The sequence below is a fragment of the Podarcis gaigeae genome (genome assembly GCF_964106915.1).
Source record: "Podarcis gaigeae genome assembly, chromosome: 17".
NCBI classification, from domain to species: domain Eukaryota; kingdom Metazoa; phylum Chordata; class Lepidosauria; order Squamata; family Lacertidae; genus Podarcis; species Podarcis gaigeae.
In genome coordinates this window covers 6327133-6350590 of record NC_139694.1, presented here as the reverse complement: position 1 = coordinate 6350590, position 23458 = coordinate 6327133, and the positions used below count along the sequence as shown (strand labels likewise).

The 23458-nt window shown below is 45.0% G+C and overlaps 1 protein-coding gene across 1 annotated transcript; it reads right to left on the bottom strand.

Annotated features, from left to right (window-relative positions):
• Positions 1–237: 237 nt before the first annotated feature.
• Positions 238–21524, bottom strand: GRHPR (glyoxylate and hydroxypyruvate reductase). The gene is made up of 11 exons (XM_083719431.1): positions 21498–21524; positions 17781–17849; positions 13505–13770; positions 9383–9507; positions 7637–7709; positions 6738–6854; positions 5041–5129; positions 3690–3794; positions 2389–2524; positions 1173–1303; positions 238–459 (listed from the first exon to the last, which is right to left on the bottom strand). The coding sequence occupies exons 1-11, from the start codon at positions 21507–21509 to the stop codon at positions 338–340; spliced, it is 1245 nt and encodes a 414-aa protein (XP_083575557.1). The 5' UTR covers positions 21510–21524; the 3' UTR covers positions 238–337.
• Positions 21525–23458: the final 1934 nt, after the last annotated feature.

The window sequence follows — 23458 nt, the reverse complement described above, 5'->3', positions numbered from 1 at the left end:
AGCTCCCCCACTGAAGCCTATGACAAAGTAACTTCCAGCAGTAGAGGCCACTATGGGAGGGGGCAGGGAGAGAAGCTCATTATTTTCAGTCTGCTGCTTTCTGTTTGCTTCTGATTGAACGGTTGTAGAAAACATACCAGTACACAGCATCTTAATTACTTTGTATAAGATATAGAGTATTGCTTTTAAAAAATAGGTGTGAACTGGAACCATTTGCTATAATACACAAAAGTCTGCCACTGTTTTAATGCTTTATTTGAAAGACAGTTTGTCCCATTTAATATCCATTTGGGGCAAAAAGTAAAAAAATCATTCAAAGCTCTTCCAGTCTTGCTTCTCACAGCTTGAGTTCGCTTGGCATGCTTTCTCCTTTCAGTCCAGCCAGAAGATTGTTGGCAGCCAACACTGACATGGCATTCCTTGTGGCATAGGTGGCGCTTCCAATATGAGGCAAAATTACTGCTCAAGACACGGGGGGGGGGGGGAGCAATTTAGGAAACGAGCCAGTATTTATCGACTTGTAATCACTAGTTCATGAATATATCGTTTTATCAGATACTATATCTTGATTCATGAAATCACTTGCTCAAGCCAACCCATTCCCTCTGTATTCTATTTCCAGGGCCCCATCTCTGTTAGATCAGTGTTTAAAGATATTATCTGTCTTTTGCAGGGCATGCCAATCCAATTACCGCCCAAAGACGCCTGCCTTGCGGAAAGGAGCAGGAGTGCAAAATTCAGAGGATGCCCTCTGCATTTCATTTCTTGCTTTACCCATGCACATACTTAGTGCAACATCGTGGGAGAGAGTATAGAAATGCCACAGGATGTGGCAGCAGGCATAGATTTCTTTTAAGAACAACTCCCAATTTAGAAAAGAACGACCCACAAGTTTCTAGCCCTTATAGGTTGCAAAGATGTTCTTTTGACACATTTCCACAAGGAAAAACCTCTGCTTGCTATTGAGCCTTGCCGGCTCAGTGCAAGTGAGACTTGAGCAGCACCTGTCTGATTCTGAAAGGCAGCCGTTAATTCCCCAGGAGGAGACAGTGCAGAAATGGCCATGTGCACATTAAGCCTTTAGCAGAGATTCCTGCATTGCAGGGGGTTGGGCTAGATGACCGTTTGGGTCCCTTCCAACTCTACGATTCTATGAAATTAAGTCATCTTACCACAGTTCTTGAGGGAAAGAAGCGGATTATCAGTAGGCAGAGGTTCTGGGGTTGTAACATCCAAGCCCGCTGCTGCGATGTGGCCATTGACTAAAGCTTCGTATAGGTCCTTTTGATTGACAACAGTGCCCCTAACAGAGCAAAGGGAGAAAACGTGGGGTGTGAAGGTGTTATTGAGCCTACATTGCATGCTGCAGTAAATAATTCAACAAGACTCTCATGGGGGAAATACAGATTATGGCTTTTCTTGACAGCTTAATACTACCACACTGTTTATGCCTTGCCTGAAGGAGCAAGGGTGCTGCTTTGCTGGGCTGCATCCCCCATCACTCTGGTACTCTAGGAAATCGTATGGGGGGGGCAGCTTCCCCCATTCGGTGCAAGCAGCAGTGACTTGGAACGTTGCTAAGGATTAAATGACTCCCAGGGTCATTTACTTACTATTCAACGCATTGCACTAACGGAAGACAGCACAATGATCTGTGCTAGTGCAATGAGACTTCCCTCCTCCCACTGCACCCTGCACCCAAGCTTCTTGGCGGGGGTGGGGGGGGAGAGAGGGAGAGAGACTGTTATGTCAAGCAAACAGAAATGCTTGAACTGATGGGACCTTGGCACTATGCAGAATACAACCTGCTGATATTGTACATGCTAAGTTTTATATTTTGGCTGGTGTTTGCTGTTTTAGAAATGCAATAGGTATGGAGCTAGGCAACCAGTTATTAGACAGACTGAGCAATATACAGCACTCACAGGAGCAATGAACATCCTGTCTAAGGGAAGGACTGCAGAATATTAGTTTTGAGTGGTGCAGGCCTGATAGTGATAGACCTCAAGAGAGATCCAGCTAGTTAAGTGTTGTGAATATGGAAAGCTTATTTCCACAACTGCAGCTTCTTTACAAAACCAGGGCAAATGTCTCATAAAGGAAGCACGGCTGTGAGGGAAGATATGGCGTCTTGTACTGCAATGTATTTATCGTGCAGTGAAGAGATTTGGACACGGTGGAGGCCCTTAATTAAAACGGGGAGGGGGAATGATTTGTGCATTTTAAAAAACTCGTGATAGACAAGGGTATGTTGCAAATCTAGGCTCATGCTCCTCCATACTGTCATGTTACTTCGGTCATGCTATGCAGTAGCACTGGGACTTGGCATTGTCTTGGGGGATGTGCCCCCGATTCCCAGCCTCCACTCTGGGCCACATCTGCTTTTACCTGCTTGTGTTGATGAACACAGACGTCTTCTTCATCTTGCAAAAGAAGTCCCGATTGCACATCCCCTGAGTGTCGGGTGTCAGAGAACATGTCACAATGACAAAGTCCGACTCTTCCGCTAGCTTGGCAAGGGGCACTGGAGAAAAGAAAGAAAGAGGAAACTCACTATGGTCTGTTTAAGAGGTTTACCTACTTTCACGAGCTTTTCCTATTGTCCAAAGCAGCAAGGATCCTTCTGAATAGAGTCAGGAGAGCAGGGATGATTCAGGCATGCTTGAGTCTGCACAATTACGCTTTTGGCACTCCTTGAACCCTGTTGCAGCATTCATACGAGCCAAGTCAACTGGGAGGAATTGCCCTATTTCTGTTTTCAGAGTGTACTGTTCTCCCCAACACCATGAGGACGATGATGTACAGCGATGTGTGCATATCCAAGTATTCTGTTCTTTCAAAAGGATCCTGTTTGACTCATTGAACTACGTGGCACTCTGGGCTCTGAACTGCTCTGAACAAAAACCTAACAACCATCCAGTTTGTGCTGTACTTTGCCTGAAGGGATGGATGACTGATCTTCCAAAACACGCCTGTGTAAGGTGCATGTGGCTGCCATGTTTGTTCCATATCGACTCTTGACTTGCGGTGCAGCAGTCGGTATGTCTCATTGTAAACAGCATGTCTCCAGAAGGGAATTGCTGTTCTCTAAGCGAGACTAAGGTTAACTGGTGATGGCTGGGTCCCTGCTTTGGCAATGCTTGCATGACCAAATGACTTAGGAGGTGGGGTGCATAGCCCTGATTCACGAAGGGATGTATACTCCTCACTTTTAACTATGGTCACTGGGAACAGGAACAAATAAATCTTAAGGTTTTGTCAAACTGAAACAATCGTTCTCATTTGCAGGAATTGAGTGAATCCTCTTTTCAACCAACATAACACCAAGTCTTCTCATTTCAGAGATTTTTTTCCCCCTCACTGAAGTGACTTACAAAAAGCCATACTGGATCAGGCCCCTGGTCCATCTAGTCCCAATGTTCTGTTCTCACAGTGGACACCCAGATACCTGAGAGGAGCCTGCAAGCAGGACCTGAGAATAAGGGCACTTTCTCTGCTACAGTTTCAAGCAACATGTATTCAGAAACATGCTGCCTCTGATCTATGGAGACAGTGAATAGCCTCCATTGTGCCCAGTAGCCACTGATAGGACTTCAAATTCAGTTTTCTACTCCACATCAATGAGGGGGGGGGATGTAGTATTGAACACACATAAAGAAATTCCACTAATATGAAGATAGAACTCTCACCGAACTCGGCTTTCAGTTCCATAGCAGCTTCAGGTTTGGGGTGACGTCCTGCATACAAAAACTTCTTGACTCCAAATGGCTTCAGACGATGTGCTACAGCCTGCCCTAGAAACATGAGGAACCAAAGGATATCACATCACTCGCTAGGCAAGGATGTTTCATCCTTCAAGACAGAGAAATGGGGCTTCTGAAAATGGTGTTGGCACTTCAAAGGTACATGCAAAATTCACATAATCAGAGGCTTTCTTTAACACTGAGCACCCAAATCAAAACTTAGGACTTGAGCATTCTCAGAGAAGCAGAATCGGGGTAGATACAAACAATCATTTTACCACATCTGCATACCTGATCCATGGTTAAAATCTTAACATTTGGCAATAGGGTAACTTTGCCACATGGTTACACACAAACTGTACAGTGAAACTTCGGTTTTCGAACGTAATCTGTTCCAGAAGGCCGACTGACTTCTGAAACGTTCAAAAATCAAGGGTCAATGGGCGGTTGACAAAATCCATTGAAAAAATGGAAAAACATGCAGCTGAAGCCGTTCAACTTCCGAGGCGCATTCAAAAACAGAAGCAATTCTGGGTTTTCAGCGTTTGGCTTCCAAATCGTTTGGCTTATGAGACACTAGAAAACCAAGGTTCCACTGTATTTGGAAAACTGCCCCATGGCTGCAGTCCCAGCCATGCCTCAGAGTAAGCTACAATGAATACAATGGGACTTCCTTCTCAGTAAACACATCTAGGGTTGCACTATTACCCAGAGTGTTGAGTGAAATCTTTCCAGGTTAGAGGCCACAACTATTCTGAACTCAGTTTCTCCAGTTCCCCAGTTGGTCCATTGGCAGACGAGCCATGAGCAGAACTTAAGCTCTTGCTGTTCCCAGTGAATTATCGTGCCAACGGGCAGAAGAATGGGCGGGCTACCAGCAACTCTATGTTGAAAAGGCAACGGCAATGGCTGTGCTAAAGGCACTTGTGGCGCCATATATTTCAAAAGTTGGGTATGTGAGAGAGACAACATCAAACACTGCACGGCTCCTTTGGGGGTCATGGATATTTGTTCAAAGAGACAATCAATAGTAGAAAGTCCACGTTGCGATAAACAGTACAAGCTTTAGGACTGATAACCTGAGCCTAATCTCAGATGCTCAGTTCTGCAGAGATTGTGCAGTTAAATGTCTCCACACAGATGCAGCAGAGACCTCCTTCGGGGTGGTGACTTGAGGTTTGGACCTAGACACGGGGGTAATGCTTGTTTCTCTCTCAACCTACCTACCTTGCAAAGACATGATGGTCAAACCAGTGGTGGAAGGGCAGGCTGAGAATGAATGTAGAACTCAGCTTACCTATTCTTCCTAGCCCTATAATCCCAACGGTGCTGTTGGAAAGTCCATAGCCACACATCCATAGGGGTTTCCAAGTGGTCCAGCCACCACTGCGAAAAGGACATCAAATTACAATGGGAACAGCCCCAGAGCTTAGCAGACAAGCATTAATGTAATGGCAAGAAAAAGCTGCATTGGCTAAACAGGTTCTTAGCTAAAATTCCAGAAATGAGCAGCTGTGGACAATGGCAACCACAGACACTGTTATCTTGTTGCCTTAGACAAAGGAAGAAATCCTGCTTTAAAAGCTTTGATCCACCCTTTATCTTGCAAGGCCCACAATGACTTCAGGCCTAATCCCTGCTCTCTATCCCCATATCAGTTGGGTGGACTCTGGAAAATAACAGACAAATATCAAATCGGCACTGGAACCAACATCTGTCTTATAATGTCAAGTGATAGATGCTAAATTCAGCCAGTTGAGTAGTCCACATCTAGCTATCAGTGGTTCAGCAGCGTACACTAAGATACCTTGATCCAGTGTTTCCCAAACTTGGGTCTCCTGCTGTTTTTGGACTACAACTCCCATAGTCCCTAGCTAGCAAGACCAGTGGTCAGGGATGATGGGAACTGTAGTCTGAAAACAGCTGGAGACCCAAGTTTGGGGAACACTGCCTTGCTAGATTTGCACCACCCTGTCACCACAATATAACTAAAGCATTTATTCATCTGTAACTAGGATTATTATATACTCTAAGAATGCTTAAAAGGAAAGCAACACTTCATGCACACTCTCTCAACCCTGTAATGTAGGTCACTATTATTACTTCTCATATTGCAGGGTGAAGCTGAGAGTTCAGGATGTTGCATGCAGCTATCTGATGAGTTCATGGCAAAAAGCAAGATTTGGACGGGGTTTTTCCACTTCACAGTTCAGCCTCAGGGACCTGGTTCAGACTGTAGTTGTACTGCAACTGAACTCTGCTGCAAGTGTCAGCTTGCATAGCTGAATGGAAATAAAACCAGATGCCAAAGACAAAATAGCATGAAGCCCAAAGTTCAGGGGACTTTGTCACCTTCTGGAAACTAGTTTTCAATGTGCATGGATTTTTAAATTGTGTGTGTGTGTGTGTGTACAGGGCACTCCTCCTTAGCACAGTCCAATACAGTGGTACCTCGGTTAAGTACTTAATTCGTTCTGGAGGTCCGTACTTAACCTGAAACTGTTCTTAACCTGAAGCACCACTTTAGCTAATGGGGCCTCCTGCTGCTGTCGTGCCGCCGGAGCACAATTTCTGTTCTCATCCTGAAGCGAAGTTCTTAACCTGAAGCACTATTTCTGGGTTAGCGGAGTCTGTAACCTGAAGTGTATGTAACCTGAAGCGTATGTAACCCGAGGTACCACTGTAGTTGTTATAAGTGCATGCACAGTTTCTGTGAAGCACGTAGAGGATCTTCTTTGCATGCAAAAGGTAAGTGGCATTTCCAGTTAGGGTGTCCAAGAAGCCCACCTAAAACCCTGGAGAACACAACACTCAACTAGACAGACTAACCATCTGACTTTGATTAAGCCACCTTCCTACTTTGCTGTGAGCCACAGTTGCCTTTTTTAATATGCTGAATGAGGCTAAAAGACAAAATAGGACATGGCCACCCCCCCCCAAGCAGTCCAGTCAGTGTGGTGTGGAAGTCCCATAAATACCACTTTGGATACTCACTTCTTCACTTCCTCCACAGATTCTGGCAGCCTGCGGGACGTTGCTAGGAGCAAAGCTACTGTGAGTTCAGCCGTGGCATCTGTCAGGATGTCTGGCGTGTATCCCACACGGATCCCACTAGAATTTGAAAGAAGCAGTCAGATCCTCTGTGTTTTGAGCCACAAGGCACTTACTGACTAGTTTTGTGGTACTCATCAATTCTTCAACATAGGGGTAGCCTGAGCATCATTGTTTGGTCCATAGGCTAGTTGGGCAATGGCATGCATTTAAACCCCAGCCGCTAATTTTACTGGGGAAAAGCTGCTCTGGGAAGAGGCAATTTTCAACAGAGAAGCCTCTGGGGAACAGCAAGGGTGGGTTATATAAGGCTGATTTTTTTATATATATATAAATTTTTATTAAGTTTTTCTTTTACAAATCTGACAACCATGATAACAAATTTACAATTTTTGAACTTCCACCAGCACCTCCCTCAATCATCCATTTTTCATATCTTCACGCATTTTCTGTGTAATATTGCCGATTTAATATTAACCTTCCATCTCTGTTTCTTTCTTACAATATACCTTGTATTGTCACAAAGCCTCTTTAAAACCCACTAGCGTTATCTGTTCATCACATATAGTTTTCAGATATTCCGTAAACTTTCCCCAGTCCTCAATGAATTTGTGATCTTTCTGATATCTAATTTTTCCAGTCATTTTATCCAATTCTGCATAGTCCATAAGTTTCATCCTCCACTCATTCAAGGTCGGTAATTCCTCTTGTTTCCATTTTTGGGCCATATAAGGCTGGAGTGATTATTAGCCCTTCCACAACAACTATCTTTTCTTTTCTCCTTGTCAGGATAAGATGTAGTTTGCCTCTAAGAATCACCTTTAAAAAGATGTGAGTCTTACCGCTTTTTTATTTCCTCAATGGCAAGATGGTCATATCCCACGGACAACGTACTGATTACTTTCAGGGATGGTCCTGAAAAAGATGAAGACCACGTGCTCAGAACAAAAGGTCATTAAGAGGAAGGCAACTAGTGTTGAAGTAGCCAGGCATGAGAAGGGGGTAATTTCCTTTAATGTGCATAAATCACCCCAAGGATGAGCTAATAATGGGTGCAAGGTCAGTCAAGCCAATTGCTATGGTAACGGCCCAGTGCTCCAACTATATCTATGATTAATGCAATTAGTCTGCGAATCGGCAGTCTGTTGGTGTAACTTGTCCAGTGTTACATCTTGAATTGCTGGAGTTTATTTGGAGCAATGGAAATATTTTGTACTTGTATGTATCTGTATATGTCTGTATCTACATTCAGAACTGTTTTAGTGAGCCTTATCTTCTGCAACAGTAAACTATTTGGACCTTAAGCTTCTTCCATGTGGTGACTGGTACTGGGAGCAACTTGCACTGCGTGGATATCTCACCTGAGATTCCCAACAACTAGTTGGCAGAGAAAAGCAGTGAAGTGCTCACCTCAAACAACAAAGCTCCTACCAGCTTCAGAAAGCATTAAAAGCTAAAGAAGTTGGCAGCAACGGACTTGTCAAGGCTTTTGTCTGGTTACTAATAAACACAGAGAAATGAAGAAGGTGATTTTTTGATAAAGTTTCACAAGGGCTTGCTTGAAAAGAAACAAAATAATAAAAGAATGTCAGCTATGAATGGAAACCTAGCTTTTGAGCCATTAAATAGCTGTGAGCTTTCATTCATTAAGCTGTGCAATTGATCAACAAAATACAGAGGTACCTTGGTTCTCAAACGCCTTGGTACTCTTGGAGCCCACACACTGTAAACCCAGAAGTAAGTGTTCTGGTTTGCGAACTTATTCAGAAGCTGAACGTGCTCTGTTTTGAGTGTTACGCTTCTGGTTTGAGTGTTATGCTGAGGTCTGTCTCTTTTTGCTATTTATTTTGCGTTTTTGTGGCTCTTTTTTGTTTTTGTGACTGTGTGGAACTCAGTTCAGCTTCTGATTCATTGATTGTGTGACTGCAGTACATTGTTTATTGCTTTCATTTTATGGATCAATGGTCTCGTTAGATCGTAAAATTCATGTTAAAATGCTGTTTTAGGGTTGTTTTTAAAAGTCTGGAACGGATTAATCCATTTTGCATTACTTTCTATGGGAAAGCGTGCCTTGGTTTTGGAATGCTTTGGTTTTGGAATGGACTTCTAGAACAGATTAAGTTTGAGAACTAAGGTACCACTGTATTGCACTGAGGATTATCCACACACCCAGAATAGTCAGTGGGGTAACAACAACCCACAGATACAAACACAGTATAAAAATGGGATTTAACAGCACAATTGGCTTGTGGAACTTTCCCCCCAGATACAGACTGTTTGGCCAGATAATCCTGCGGAGCTGAATGCAAACTTTCACCAAAAGGAGATAAGAAGAAGAATGAGGCTGGGGTTGATGCCAGTCCCATGAATTTATTCCAGTTCCACCTCTTGAAAAGAATTAGGCACCAACTTCAGCTTTATACAGGTGCAGGGTTTTGGTCTGCATTCGCACCAGTATCTGGGGAGCAGCCAATAACTTCCCCTGCCCAGGTTGTCACATAGATCGGCAAGTCACTGGCCGTGTTAATGTTTCTACAGCCCACTCTGACACCATTCCGTTGAGCTCCCCCCCCCCCCCGAGGTCTCACCTGCAGCATCCAGGACTTCCTTGTCAATCCGGTCAGACAAGAGGCACAGGAGCCCGTCCTTGCCAGCCACCCCCGCCAGCAACTCCGACTGTGGGATTGGTTCATCTGAATCCCATTGCTGGACGCTGCAGCATCAGAGGAAGCAAGAAAGGCAGAATCACACAGAGCAGATCACAAGTCGACACGAGGCGCTAGAGCAGCCTTTCTCAACCTGTGGGTCCTCAGATGTTCTTGAACTACAACTCCCATCACCCCTAGCTAGGAAGGCCATAGCTCAGGGATGATGGGAGTTGTAGTCCAACAACATCTGGGGACCCACAGGTTGAGAACTGCTTCGCTAGAGGCTGCACAGCTTTCGCCACTTTAGATCTTCAGTTTTAATTGGCAAGGACAAACTTTAGTAAGATTGGGCACCAGTTGCTTAACCTGGAAGCTGTTCTATCGCAGGAGTGTTGTGTATTATAACAGGGGACGAATGAAGATACTAAATTATATCACTCATGCTGAAGAAAAAAGGTAAAGGGACCTCTGACCATTAGGTCCAGTCGTGGCTGACTCTGGGGTTGCGGCGCTCATCTCGCTTTATTGGCCAAGGGAACCGGTGTACAGCTTCCAGGTCATGTGGCCAGCATGACTATGCCGCTTCTGGCGAACCAGAGCAGCACACAGAAACGCCGTTTACCTTCCCGCCAGAGCGGTACCTATTTATCTACTTGCACTTTGACGTGCTTTCGAACTGGATATGTGACTGTAAAATTCTAATCTGAAAAACCAAATGAAGAAATTTTAAAAAATGAAATGGGCAGCAGCATGCGAAGAAAGAATCAGCAAGCAGGGAGAGGAGAGTTGGCAGGTAGATGCCTAGATGTTCCACTTCCACAACAGCTGCTTGCCGAGGTTTTCAGCCAGATCTCCTCCTCCTCCTCTCCCCTGAGTTGCCAGGCATGTGGAGGATTTGTGGAGTGGACAATGAGGTCTTTCATGCGGCCCAGGGCAGAATGAGTCTCTTGTACGACTTCTGCCTGTGATGAAGTCCAGTGCAACCTGAGAAACACCCACCCCTCTCTTGAATGCTCCAGCATGTGTGGGAGGTGGGATTTGGGGTAGGGGATTCACATCACCCTGAGCTGCGGCAGGACGCAGAAGCAAGGCCACCCACCCCAGGGGTGGCGCGAAGGGGAAGCATCAATAGTGACCACAAGTTATGGCTTAGATACTGATCCCAGCCAATTTTAGTCTCCTGGTTTGCACAAATGATTAACCATTAGCTGGCCTGGAACAATGGCAGTCTTATTTGAATGTAGTCAGCTGGTCAGCACAAATAACAGTTTAAACAGACAAAATTACTCCAAGGCAGGATGGATAAAAATCAGTGTGTTTTTTTAGAATAATAAATAGAATTTTTTAAAATATAAATTGGATTTTTAAAATGCTTTTGGAGGGAAAATCTTTCTAAAGATAGTTTTCTATTTAAGTTACATTATAGTCCAAATGCTATTCATCAGGAGATATGGGTTTATTTTATTTTTTTGGGATAAAAATGTAGATGTTTATATACGTGCATGTTTGTGTGTACACACTTTCAATACTGTTATTAAGTATGGTGTCAGGAGATGGTACCCACTTTATCTGGACATATATATATATATATATATATATATATATGCAGGTTTTGGTGTCCTCGGGTGTCTTCCCGTGTAAAAGTTGGGGTGTCTAGGCGACGTTTCGACGAGGTCTCACTCGTCGCCTAGACACCCCAACTTTTACACGGGAAGACACCCGAGGACACCAAAACCTGCATTCCTGTACCCGTGAAAATCTACGAAAGCATATATATATATATATATATGTGTGTGTGTGTGTGTGTGTGTGTGTGAGAGAGAGAGAGAGAGAGAGAGAGAGAGAGAGAGAGAGTGAGTGAGTGAGTTGGACTATAAAGAAGGCTGATCACCGAAGAATTGATGCTTTTGAATTATGGTGCTGGAGGAGACTCTTGAGAGTCCCATGGACCGCAAGATCACACCTCTCCATTCTTAAGGACATCAGCCCTGAGTGCTCACTGGAAGGACAGATCCTGAAGCTGAGGCTCCAAATACTTTGGCCACCTCATGAGAAGAGAAGACTCCCTGGGAAAGACCCTGATGTTGGGAAAGATGGAGGGCACAAGGAGAAGGGGATGACAGAGGACGAGATGGTGGGACAGTGTTCTTGAAGCTACCAGCATGAGTTTGACCAAACTGCGGGAGGCAGTGGAAGACAGGAGTGCCTGGCATGCTCTGGTCCATGGGGTCACAAAGAGTCAGACACGACTAAATGACTAAACAACAACTATATATGCACCCTGGGTCCAATGCAGGGATGGAAAACCAATGGCCCTGCAACTGCTGTTGGGACCATCGATCCCGTTGTCTATTGGGCATGCTGGCTGGGACAGATGCAACCACTGGAGGGCTGCAAGTTTCTTATCCCTGCTCTAATGCTACAGACAGGCCTGCTCTGCTTTGTAAGTCGCCCATCCACCATTTTATTTTTGCAGGGCCCCTTTCCACAGTTCAAACCTCGCTCAAGGCGGCTTACAATATGGAGGTGGGGGGTGGGGAATACATAGGCACAACATAACAAAGATCGTCCTGAACAATAATAAAACATTTAAAAGATGAGCAACTGCAAGTCATAAATCACAAGGAGATCCAGATACAAAAAAGTGACAGCAGCAAACAAAAGAACAAAAAGCCTCAAACACACACACACAATTTCCATAGCTGTCAACCGTCCCTTATTTGGTGGGAAACTCCCTTATCCCAGCGCCGTGTCCTGCTGCTGTCCCTTATTGATGATGTCCCTTAAATTTCCCGGGTTTCATGCTCGCCCGGCTCAGGAGGGAAGCAGCGGCTCGGGATCCTCCGCCGCGAGAGAGCAAGAGAGAGCGTGCGCACGGGCTGCCGCGTCCCCGTCTCTCCCTTTTCCCCCTCAGGGGCGCGTCGTGAGGAGACGGGTGGCGGCGGGCGGGCAGGCAGCCCCTCTCTTGCGAGACTTCCGCCGCGCTGCCAGGGGAAGCCAGAGGCAGCAGTGGCGGCTGAGGGAGGAGGAAGAGGAGGGGATGGGGAGGGACGCAGAAGGGTGCTGCCGCAACCGCCTCATGCCGGGCTCATGTGTGGCGTGGGCGAGAGTCCCTCTCTCGGACGGGGAAGGGCCGATGGAACTCCTCGCTCCAAGACGACGGCAGCCCCGACGTGCTGCTTAGCATACCCTCCAGCCAGTGCAGCATCTTAATGTAGTGATTTCCCCCTCTGCATCCCTTTCATAACTCTATTTTTATAAATCATTTGTCCGTCCATAGTTCAAATTTTTACAAGTTTTCTGTCAAGCCTACCAATCTTTACAATAGCTTTTCAAATAAATTATAAACTTCCTCTGTTCTTTATGAAAGAGGTCCTCTTCCTGGTTTCTAATTCTGCCTGTAAGCTTTGCCATCTCGACGTCGTTCATCTGTTTTGTCTGCCCCTCTTCTTGGGTGGGAATTGTAGACCCTTAGGATCATCTAGTCCAACCCCCTGCAAAACACAGTCAGTGGCAGCCAAAGCAGCCGGACTCCATCAGTGCCGGATTTCTGTATAAGCGAAGCCAAAATCCCTTATTTTGGCTGCTGGTCCCTTATTTTCAAATCTGTAAATTGACAGCTATTGGGCATGCTGGCTGGGACGCATGCAACCTCTGAAGGGCTGCAAGTTTCTTATCCCTGCTCTAATGCTCCAGACAGGCCTGCTTTGCTTAGTAAGCTGTCCACCCACCATTTTATTTTTGCAGGCTGCCTTTCCACAGTTCAAAGCACGCTCGAGGCGGCTTACAATATGGAGGTGGGGGGTGGGGAATACATAGGCACAACGTAACAAAGGTCGTCCATAACAATACAAAAAAGCGACAGCAGCAAACGAAAAGCAGCAAACACACACAAACACACGATTTCCCAAAGGTGAACACGTAAGAGAAGGAAAGAGGGGGATTCACACGTGCGTGTAAGCAGGCAGAGTCAGGGGAGCAGCCCTGCGACCTTCCCAAGGGGAGAAGGGGGGGGTGTTTCTCCCTTGCACCAGCAGCCCGTCTCCCCACCAGCCCACTTACTCTCCGGCCCGGCTCAAGGCCGCCAGCCCCTCGGGGGGGATCCTCCGCGTCACGAAGACCTTCATGAGTCTCTGCACGGCCGCCGCTCTCATGCGCCGCGTTGCAAAGGCGACTCTGGGCGAAGCGGCTCCTTCCCCGCCCCGTAACCCTTGGCCCGGGCGGCGTCCGGCGGAGAGCGGCTTGTTCGGCAGCGCCCCCTGGTGCCCATCCGCGGCCACGTCCAAAGCGCGCAGACGGCTCGCCTCGCCCAGATGTTGGCGCGTGTTCTTCTAAAAGAAAAATCCTTGTCACTGTGTGAATCCTGCGGGTGAATGGGGCTGAGGCTAAGCAAAATAACATTGGTGGGCTTCTTTTCCAAAGGGCAATGTCCTTCTGTCTCTTTACTTCCTAGCTGTCGCAAGCAGTGCACTTTTTTCTGCGGGTACACAGGGGTACGCAGACCCTAAACATTTTGTGGATCTTTGTATTTTGGTTCATTTACTGTACTGTATTTGTTTTTCCCAGTTTGAACTATGAAATGGTGATTTTCTTGAGTCAAAATGAGAGTAGCCCTAAGCATTCTTTAAGAAAAAAAAAGCACTTGGTTGCAAGCAGGGCTGGATTTAGGTTTGATGAGGTCCTAAGCTACTGAAGGTAATGGGACCCTTTATATGTCCAGCTGTCCTTTGTCAACAACAAATTGTCACGGTTTTTTGTGTTGAATATATGCTATATATGGTAATTTATGGACCTAGTAGGTATCTAGATATGTATTTTATTAAAGTAATTGCTGGACTGAAATACAATTAAGAAGTATATTGATAGTGAAATAATTATTAACCTCTAACTGAAAATGATTTTTTTTATTCATAACAAACTTAATAATGCAAACACATTGACATTTGGCAATAACAAAAGTTCCTTTAGAAACACAATTTACGAAGGCCCATTACTTATATCATAAGAGCCTACAGAACACAAAACACTGTGTTTAAAACAATTAAAAACACAAAACACTGTTGCTGTATGTAGGTTTTTTAGGGACGCAGGTGGCGCTGTGGGTTAAACCACAGAGCCTAGGACTTGCCGATCAGAAGGTCGGCGGTTCGAATCCCCATGATGGGGTGAGTTCCCGTTGCTCGGTCCCTGCTCCTGCCAACCTAGCAGTTCGAAAGCACGTCAAAGTGCAAGTAGATAAATAGGTACCGCTCCGGCGGGAAGGTAAACGGCGTTTCTGTGCACTGCTCTGGTTTGCCAGAAGCGGCTTAGTCATGCTGGCCACATGACCCGGAAGTTGTACACCGGCTCTCTTGGCCAGTAAAGCGAGATGAGTGCCGCAACCCCAGAGTCAGTCACAACTGGACCTAATGGTCAGGGGTCCCTTTACCTTTACCTATATGTAGGTTTTGTTTTATTTATTTATTTTAGTTTTTTATCTTCTATTTTGGAAATGTACATCCAGTTTTTTCCCTTTAAAATTTTTGGGGGCCCCCAAGAGAGTGGGGCCCTAAGCTATAGCTTGTTTAGCTTATACATAAATCTGGCACTGGTTGCAAGTGGCATATTGGGAGTGGTGCTCCCAATTCCTTCATACCTGTAAGGTTATTTATTGGCTGGCTTTTTAATTGCAGAGTGAAAGAATTGGCAGCTTTTTAGTTTTTTAATAAATGGAGACTTTCCTTGTAAGATGGCAACAGTGGCAGAGATGGGATGCCGTCCTTCCAACTATCCAATAGTCACCTAGATTTTCAAGCGGGGGCAGTCTTCATATTTTAATTATTTCCTTTTTTTTTGGTAATAATATTTATTAAAGTTTCAAAGAATTACAAAAAGAAAAAGAAAAAGAAAACAGAAAATACAAAATACAAAGAAAAATAAAAACAATTAAAAACAAATCAATCTTTCCATATCTTATCTTTCATTTACTTGTTTCCCTGACCTCCTCACACCTCCCTTTTTTGTATTCTAATTCAGTTAGATATTTCAGCAAATCCTTTCCATTTTTGCTTTTATCTTAATAATTTATCTTAATATATTGTATCTTTACATCCTCACCTATTCTTAATCCAATTTCACTTAATTCTATAACATTACTGCTAAAACCACATAACTTCATTCCAGCATCCTTCTAACATTCCTTAATTTTACAATGTTTCTGTAAATAGTCTTTAAATTTCCTCCAATCTTCTTCTACCGACCATATTTTAATTATTTTCACCTGCTTTGTACTTTAGAACTGATTATATGCTTGTTCCCACTTAGGACTTCCTAAGCGTTCTTTTTTGTGGGTTCTCATCTTTAGAGGTGTAAATAACAGCAAACTTTAAAAAAAAAACCACAAATTAATAAACTTTCCCTTCTTTTAGAAAAAAAAACCTTTTATCCAGCAAACACAGACGACTTCTTCTTGTTGCTTGGTCCTTTCTATAGCACATTAATGAGGCTAGAGGACAGCACAAGTACATACCCTCGAATATTTCTCTGATGAAAATAGGGATGTTCTATTCTATTATTATTATTATTATTATTATTATTATTATTATTATTATTACCCCGCCCCTCTGACTGGGTTGCCCCATCTACTCTGGGTGGCTTCCAACATATAAAAACATAGTAAAGCATTAAACATTTTAAAATCTTCCCTATTCAGGACTATCTTCAGATACCTTCTAAAGGTTGGTGGTGGAGCTGGTTCTCTGTCCATCTGGATGGAGAACCTTCTGGAAAGAGCCAGCGGTGAGAGTATTTTGAACTAGGACCTTGGAGCCCGGGGTTCAAATCTCCACTCAGCTCTGAAGCTCCCTGGGCGACCTTAGGGCAGTCGCTGTCTCTCAGCCTAACCTACCTCACAGGGGTGTTGTGAAGATGAACAGAGGGGGAAACATGTCGATCTGGAACATCCTCCTCTGAACACTGGGCTGTATGATAAAAGGATTTAAACACAAACACACACACACACACACACACACACACGGAGCCTCACTCGCTCCTGAGCCTTTAGCAGCCTTTAGCAGTTGCCAGCATTATCTGACCCATGCCTTCCAGCTGAAATATCTCCCTTGCAAGTACCATATTTTCTGCTCTATAAGACTCACTTTTTCCCTCCTAAAAAGTAAGGGGAAATGCGTGTGCGTCTTATGGAGCGAATGCAGGCTGCGCAGCTATCCCAGAAGCCAGAACAGCAAGAGGGATTGCTGCTTTCACTGCGCAGCGATCCCTCTTGCTGTTCTGGCTTCTGAGATTCAGAATTATTTTTTTTTCTTGTTTTCCTCCTCCAAAAACTAGGTGTGTCTTGTGGTCTGGTGCGTCTTATAGAGCAAAAATTACAATCTTTTATTGAGATCACGCTGCCCACAAAAAGCTGGAAACAGTTCCTGCTGCTTTCAAGGTGCCTTCTTCTAGTAAGAAACTAGCTGAAGCTTTGAGGCACTAAAAGAGGGAAGCAACCTAAGGACATTTTAGATTCAGAAAACTCTCCCCTGAACACTTTAAAAAGAACACATGAAAAGTTGTCAGTGTTTTAGTGTGCGTTGCTCCCAATAAACCCATGCTTGTTTTAATATACAAATTTTTGCAAGACTTACAAAAATGCACAGTAATCTTGAGTGGAGTCATGGGCCCTGTTATAGCCAGAGGTGGCTGGATCTAGAGGTTGTTTTAGGGTAGCATGACTAGTTTGGCAGCAATGGCTTCTGGCGCTGCAGAGGGCACAGCGACAATGATGTAGGGAGCAAGGGGCACTGAATTTTAGTGTCGCACAGGGTGCTCCTGAAATGTGAAAGCCCAAAATTACCCACTGCTGCTTCCCCCCCCTTACCTGTTAGCCAACCCCAATGGCAAATTATCGTAGCAGAGCACAATCTACAGTCGTGTGATTTTAAGAATACAGTGGTGCCTCGCAAGACGAAATTAATCCGTTCCGCAAGTCTCTTCGTCTTGCGGTTTTTTCGTCTTGCGAAGCACGGCTATTAGCGGCTTAGTGGCTATTAGCGACTTAGCGGCTATTAACGGCTTAGCTGCTTTAAGAAAAAGGAAACAAACTTGCAAGAACTCGCAAGACGTTTCGTTTTGCGAAGCAACCCCATAGGGAAATTCGTCTTGCGGAACGACTCAAAAAACGGAAAACTCTTTCGGCTAGCGAATTTTTCGTCTTACGAGGCATTCGTCTTGCGGGGCACCACTGTAGCTGTGTTGCCATTTGCAAACCGGTTTGAGAGGTGCAAATTAGGTAGTTTCCCATTAAAATGCGAACCAAATCAAATTTCTGCCCCTTCCCTAGCAGAATGCCCCCATTTACCTGCACACACAGAGGCCAATATCCTTCTGCCAATGTTACTAAAAGGGCAAGGATGCGGTGACCTGCACACTGAAATAAGATGACAAGGAAGATTATAATGTAAATAAACACTTTGCTTCCATTGATGGAAATGCTAAGTGACGGGAAGTAAATCAGCTCTGCGATATTGTGGCATCCAAATCCTCACCCCTTTTACCTTTCCTCTCCTGTTTCTCTTCCTGCCTGGTTGAATATACAGGGTGCCTACACAGCTGTGATGAGAAACGGGGGATGGGCATTGATAGGATTCAGAAGCGATACATAAATCATATTAGAACAAAGCTGCTGCTGTTTATGCAAATAACCACAGACAGGATCCAATTGGCGGAGGAATGCTGAGCAAGCGGGAAAGTGACTAATAAATGCTATTAAACATGGGTAAATCTGACGTTTCCTCAGTGATGAATAAAAAAAACAAAGCACCATCGAGCGAAAAATATGCAGAGGGAATACATTTAACCGAAGCCCTTCCAGGGCTGTGCCAGGAATTATGTAGATGCGAAACTTTTGCCTTTGAAGAACAAATGACATATACAATTAAAGAAAATAGCATTGATAAATACTGAGGTGGTTCCCCCTCCCCCCTTTCAGGAGGCTTTTGATCACTAAAAAAATTGTGGACGATAAAAGAGGAGGACCCACATCAATACGAGACAGGGGATACAGAGGTCATTTCCTGCATGGATACGTACGCTCAGTCTATGGACAAACATTTAGTCCGATACCATACCTCATAGTGCAGAAGGTGGGAAACCCAGAACTCTCCAATGTTGTTGGGACTCCAGCCCCCATCATCCTCAGCCAACATGGCCAATGGTCAGGGATGATGGGAATTGTAGTTCAACAATGCCTGGAAAGCCACAGGATTCCTGTTCCAGGTCTATGCTGACTGGCAGCAGCTCTGCAGAAGGAATGGGCGATACAGTGGATGCTCGGGTTGCGAAAGTGATCCATGCGGGATGCACGTTTGCAACCCGCAGCGCCTGCAACTCGCAGCAGCACGGGTTGCAATTCGGTGCTTCTGCACATGCGCAAAGTGCGATTTAGTGCTTCCGCGCATGCACAACCCCGTTCCGGTACTTTCGGGTTTCGGAGGTCCGCAACCTGAAAAAATGCAACCTGAAGCTTCTGTAACCCGAGGTATGATTGTATCTGGTTTTCAACTTTGTGATTTATCACCAGCTAAGCTCTGGTTTTCCCAGTAGTGATGTATGAAAGTGAGAGCTGGACCATCAAGAAGGCTGATCGCCGAAGAATTGATGCTTTTGAATTCTGGTGCTGGAGGAGACTCTTGAGAGTCCCATGGACTGCAAGAAGATCAAGCCTCTCCATTCTTAAGGAAACCAGCCCTGAGTGCTCACTGGAAGGACAGATCCTGAAGCTGAGGCTCCAATACTTTGGCCACCTCATGAGAAGAGAAGACTCCCTGGAAAAGACCCTGATGTTGGGAAAGATGCAGGGCACAAGGAGAAGGGGACGACAGAGGACAAGATGGTTGGACAGTGTTCTCAAAGCTACCAGCATGAGCTTGACCAAACTGTGGGAGGAAGTGGAAGACAGGAGTGCCTGGCATGCTCTGGTCCAGGGGGTCACGAAGAGTTGGACACGACTAAACGACTAAACAACAACAACAAAACATCACAGTATCTATCACAATGTCTGAAATAAGGATGGAGCTATGTTGTGGCATCGGCTGGCTTAATGGTTTCCCCTGCATCGTGATTTTTGCATCACTCCCCCCCCCCCATGATTCACAATATGTTGCCATGTCAAAAATTACAAAACTGATAGCACAATATAGACTTCAAACTGGTTTGATGTTATACATCACCCAGCCCTCCTCTGCAGGATTTCAGGCAGGATTTACCGGTACTTCCAGCACTGCCTGGATATGTTGGGTTGAACTTGGGTTCTTCTACGTGAGCGAAGCAGGCAACCCTATTAAGATTCATATGGATTCTGAATAAGAGCGAGCATGGAGCAGATCTCTTGGAGGCATGTGCGCATGTGTGTGTGGTGCATGAACACATATGCATACATATTTCATAAAGGGAATAATATTCAGATTGGTGTCGCCGAAGGTTTGGTCTGCACAAACATTCAGCAACTAGTTTTCGCAAGTTATTTTCACTCGGTGTGTTGCGAAGCATCCCTGGAGAATATTCAAATATAGCTCGGCTAGCCATGACTGGTCAGAGTCTCCCTGTGGCAGATTGCTGCTCAGTGGTTTCGCTGCGCCGCTAAGTGATTTTTGCTGGAAACAAATTTATAGTAGCATATCTGTTTCCTCAGAAATCTCAGGCAGGCAACTTGCAAATCCCAATGTCACGCATATTTGCCCCGCTAAGAATGAATTGCATGAGGAATGTTTGCAGAAAGGGGGATGCAAATAGAGCTTCAGGTCTGTCATAGAGTCAGCACGGTGTAACAGGGGGCTAGAATGTGGGACTTTGTTAGAGTTTGGTCAGAGGCCAAAGTAGGCTTTATTTCACTCGGGTCAAAGACCCTGTTTGGCTGTCCCCTATGTGTGTTTGCGTACACACACACACACACACACAGGCTGGGAGCCTCAATGGTGCCCCTCTGGAGGCTTCACCCGAGGCATAATAATAATAATAATAATAATAATAATAATAATAATAATAATAATAATAATTTATTTATACCCTGCCCATCGGGCTGGGTTTCCTCAGCCACTCTGGGCGGCTCCCAAAGGAATATTAATAATGATAATAATAAAAAAGCAACAAAACATCAAACATTAAAAACTTCCCTAAGCAGGGCTGCCTTCAGATGTCTTCTAAAAGTCAGATAGTTGTTTATTTCCTTGACATCTGATGGGAGGGCTTTCCTAGCTAGCCCCGCCCCTTCCAGCTACAACTCTGGTTGGGTATATACAAATTGCAGAAAAGCACAGAAAACAATAGTCTGGTAAAAACAAAAAAGCAATAGCCAACCAGATGCCTTTGGGAAGCCTGGGAGCAGGATCTGTGTGCACAGGTGAACTCTCCTCTCCTGTGTTTTCCAGAAACTGGTGTTCAGAAGCATATTGTCTCCAACCATGTGGGCAGAGAATTGCCGTCATTGCTATCTATCCTTATAGTCCTATCCTTCATGAATTTGTCTAATCCTCTTTTAAAGCGATACAAGGTTTTGGCCATCACTGCATCTGGTGACAATGATGTACAGAATTAACTATGTGCTGCTTTCTTTTACCTGTCCTGAATCTTTTAATATTCAGAATAATAATAATAATAATAATAATAATAATAATTACCATATTTTTCGCTCTATAAGACGCACCAGACCACAAGACACACCTAGTTTTTGGAGGAGGAAAACAAGAAAAAAAATATTCTGAATCTCAGAAGCCAGAACAGCAAGAGGGATCGCTGTGCAGTGAAAGCAGCAATCCCTCTTGCTGTTCTGGCTTCTGGGATAGCTGCGCAGCCTGCATTCGCTCCATAAGACGCACACACATTTCCCCTTACTTTTTAGGAGGGAAAAAGTGAGTCTTACAGAGCAAAAAAATACGGTATATTATATTATATTATTTATACATCGTCCATCTGGCTGGGTTTCCCCAGCCACTCTGGGCGGCCTCCAACAAAATATTAAAAATACAATAAAACATCAGACATTAAAAAGTTTCTGGATAACCACAAGTTCTGCTCTTACCTGATTGCTCATCTACACCAGCAATGACTCTCCAGGGTTCCAGACATGAGTCCCGATGGGTGTGGGGAGTGGAGATATATGCCGTCTTGAACTCCTTGAAGGAAGGACAGGATAAAAATGAACAACAAATAAAAGATAAACACAGTAAATAAGGGTCAGGGAACTGCCATCGGAGTCAGAGGGAGAGGGAGGGCTCCAGAGGGATTCCGGAGAGCATCTCAGGAGGGAGAGAAGCAGCCCATCTTCTGGGGAAGGAAATCAGCGTAGCACCAGTGGAGAAGGGGGGCACAAGGGGGAATCGGCGAGGTGGCTCCAGGACTCTTCACCGGAGACCAGTGGGGAGAGCACGGGTCCTCCGCTGCCCACAGCCTCCCTGCGCAGAAGGCTTCCGCGCAGGGAGAGTAGAAGGAGACTTGGCGTCAAAGAGCTTCTTTGCTGGAAGAAGTTCAAGAAACGCCCACTGACGGATTCTGCCAGCGATTGAGACAGCCACGGGTGAGTGGCTGTCCGGACAGAAAGAGTCCACCCAGGTAACCCAGCCAGGTGTGGCGCCGATTTACGCACGAGCAACCCCTAGAACCATTACAATAAGCATTGAGAAACCTTAGTAATCCAAGGCACAACTATGCTCACAAATCCCCAAATTCACTGCACACTTAACTCAGTGCTGTCTGGTCTTCCTGTCCACACAAAATGTGGCAAAGCTTGTTTGCAGTCATTTTTTAAAAATAGCCTAGGGGAGAAAAATAGCTATACAGTGGTACCTCGGGTTACAAACACTTCGGGTTACAGACTCTGCTAACCAGGAACTAGTACCTTGGGTTAAGAACTTTACCTCAGGATGAGAACAGAAATTGTGGGGCGGCAGCAGCAGGAAGCCCCATTAGCTAAAGTGGTGCTTCAGGTTAAGAACAGTTTCAGGTTAAGAACGGACCTCTGGAACGAATTAAGTTCCTAACCAGAGGTACCACTGTAATAGGGGAAATCTGGAGCAGAAAAAAATGAAATGAATTGCGGGGGGGGGGGGGCAAATTAGAAGGAGCTACAGTGCTTTCACAGCAATTTGATGCTCCTTTACCTTTATATATATATATATATATATATATATATATATATATATACACACACGCTTTTTTAATGTAACAAGAACAAAGGACAGAACAGATGACTGATATTTCAATATGATTACCTACTCAGTAATTTTGGTTCCCCTTCCCTAAAACCAGTAAGTAAATAAGTAAATATTCACACCATCGACCACTAGGTGTCTCCATGACATCCCCACCCTAACTTTGTGTCTTTGTCGCCAGAGGTTTTCGGGTTTAGATAAAGGACAACCAGGGCAAGGTGTGTGTGTGTGTGTGTGGTATAAAATTACGAGTGGTAATTCTTGTTGTTGTTTTATTTGTACCCCACCCATCTGACTGGCTTGCCCCAGCCACTCTGGGCGGCTTCCAACGTATGTAAAAACATAATAAAACAATACACCTTAAAAGGTTTCCCTATACAGGGCTGGTATGGCAAGGGAACCCATGGCTTGTATCAACGGTGTTGCGGAGTTTACAGAAAGGCTTCTGTCAAGGCAGGGGTCTGCAACCTTTAAGACAAAAAGAGCCACTTGGACCCATTTCCGAAGAAGAAAAAAAAACTGGGAGCCGCAAAACCATTGCGACATTTAAAACAAATATATCTCCAGAGCCGCGATCTGACAGCGGGTGGGAAGGTGACGTCGGGACAGTGCGTGACTAACGCACGCACCGCCCCCATGCGACATCACAGCCAGTACAGCGCCCGTCACAGTGGGGAGTGTCAGGGCGCACAATGCGCCTCCTCCCCTCGCTAGTATCTGCCCCGGAGCCGCGGCAAAGGTGTAAAAGAGCCACATGCGGCTCCGGAGCCGCGGGTTGCAGACCCCTGTGTCAAGGGAACAGAGAGGTGAAGCAGTGTTTGGCAAATGGCAA

Coding starts and splice junctions, on each gene's coding strand:
- GRHPR (XM_083719431.1), bottom strand. Junction 7,710..9,382: donor GGAAGTCCTGGATGCTGCAG/GTGAGACCTCGG, acceptor CATCTTTTTCAG/GACCATCCCTGAAAGTAATC. Junction 3,795..5,040: donor TATAGGGCTAGGAAGAATAG/GTAAGCTGAGTT, acceptor TCATGTTTCTAG/GGCAGGCTGTAGCACATCGT.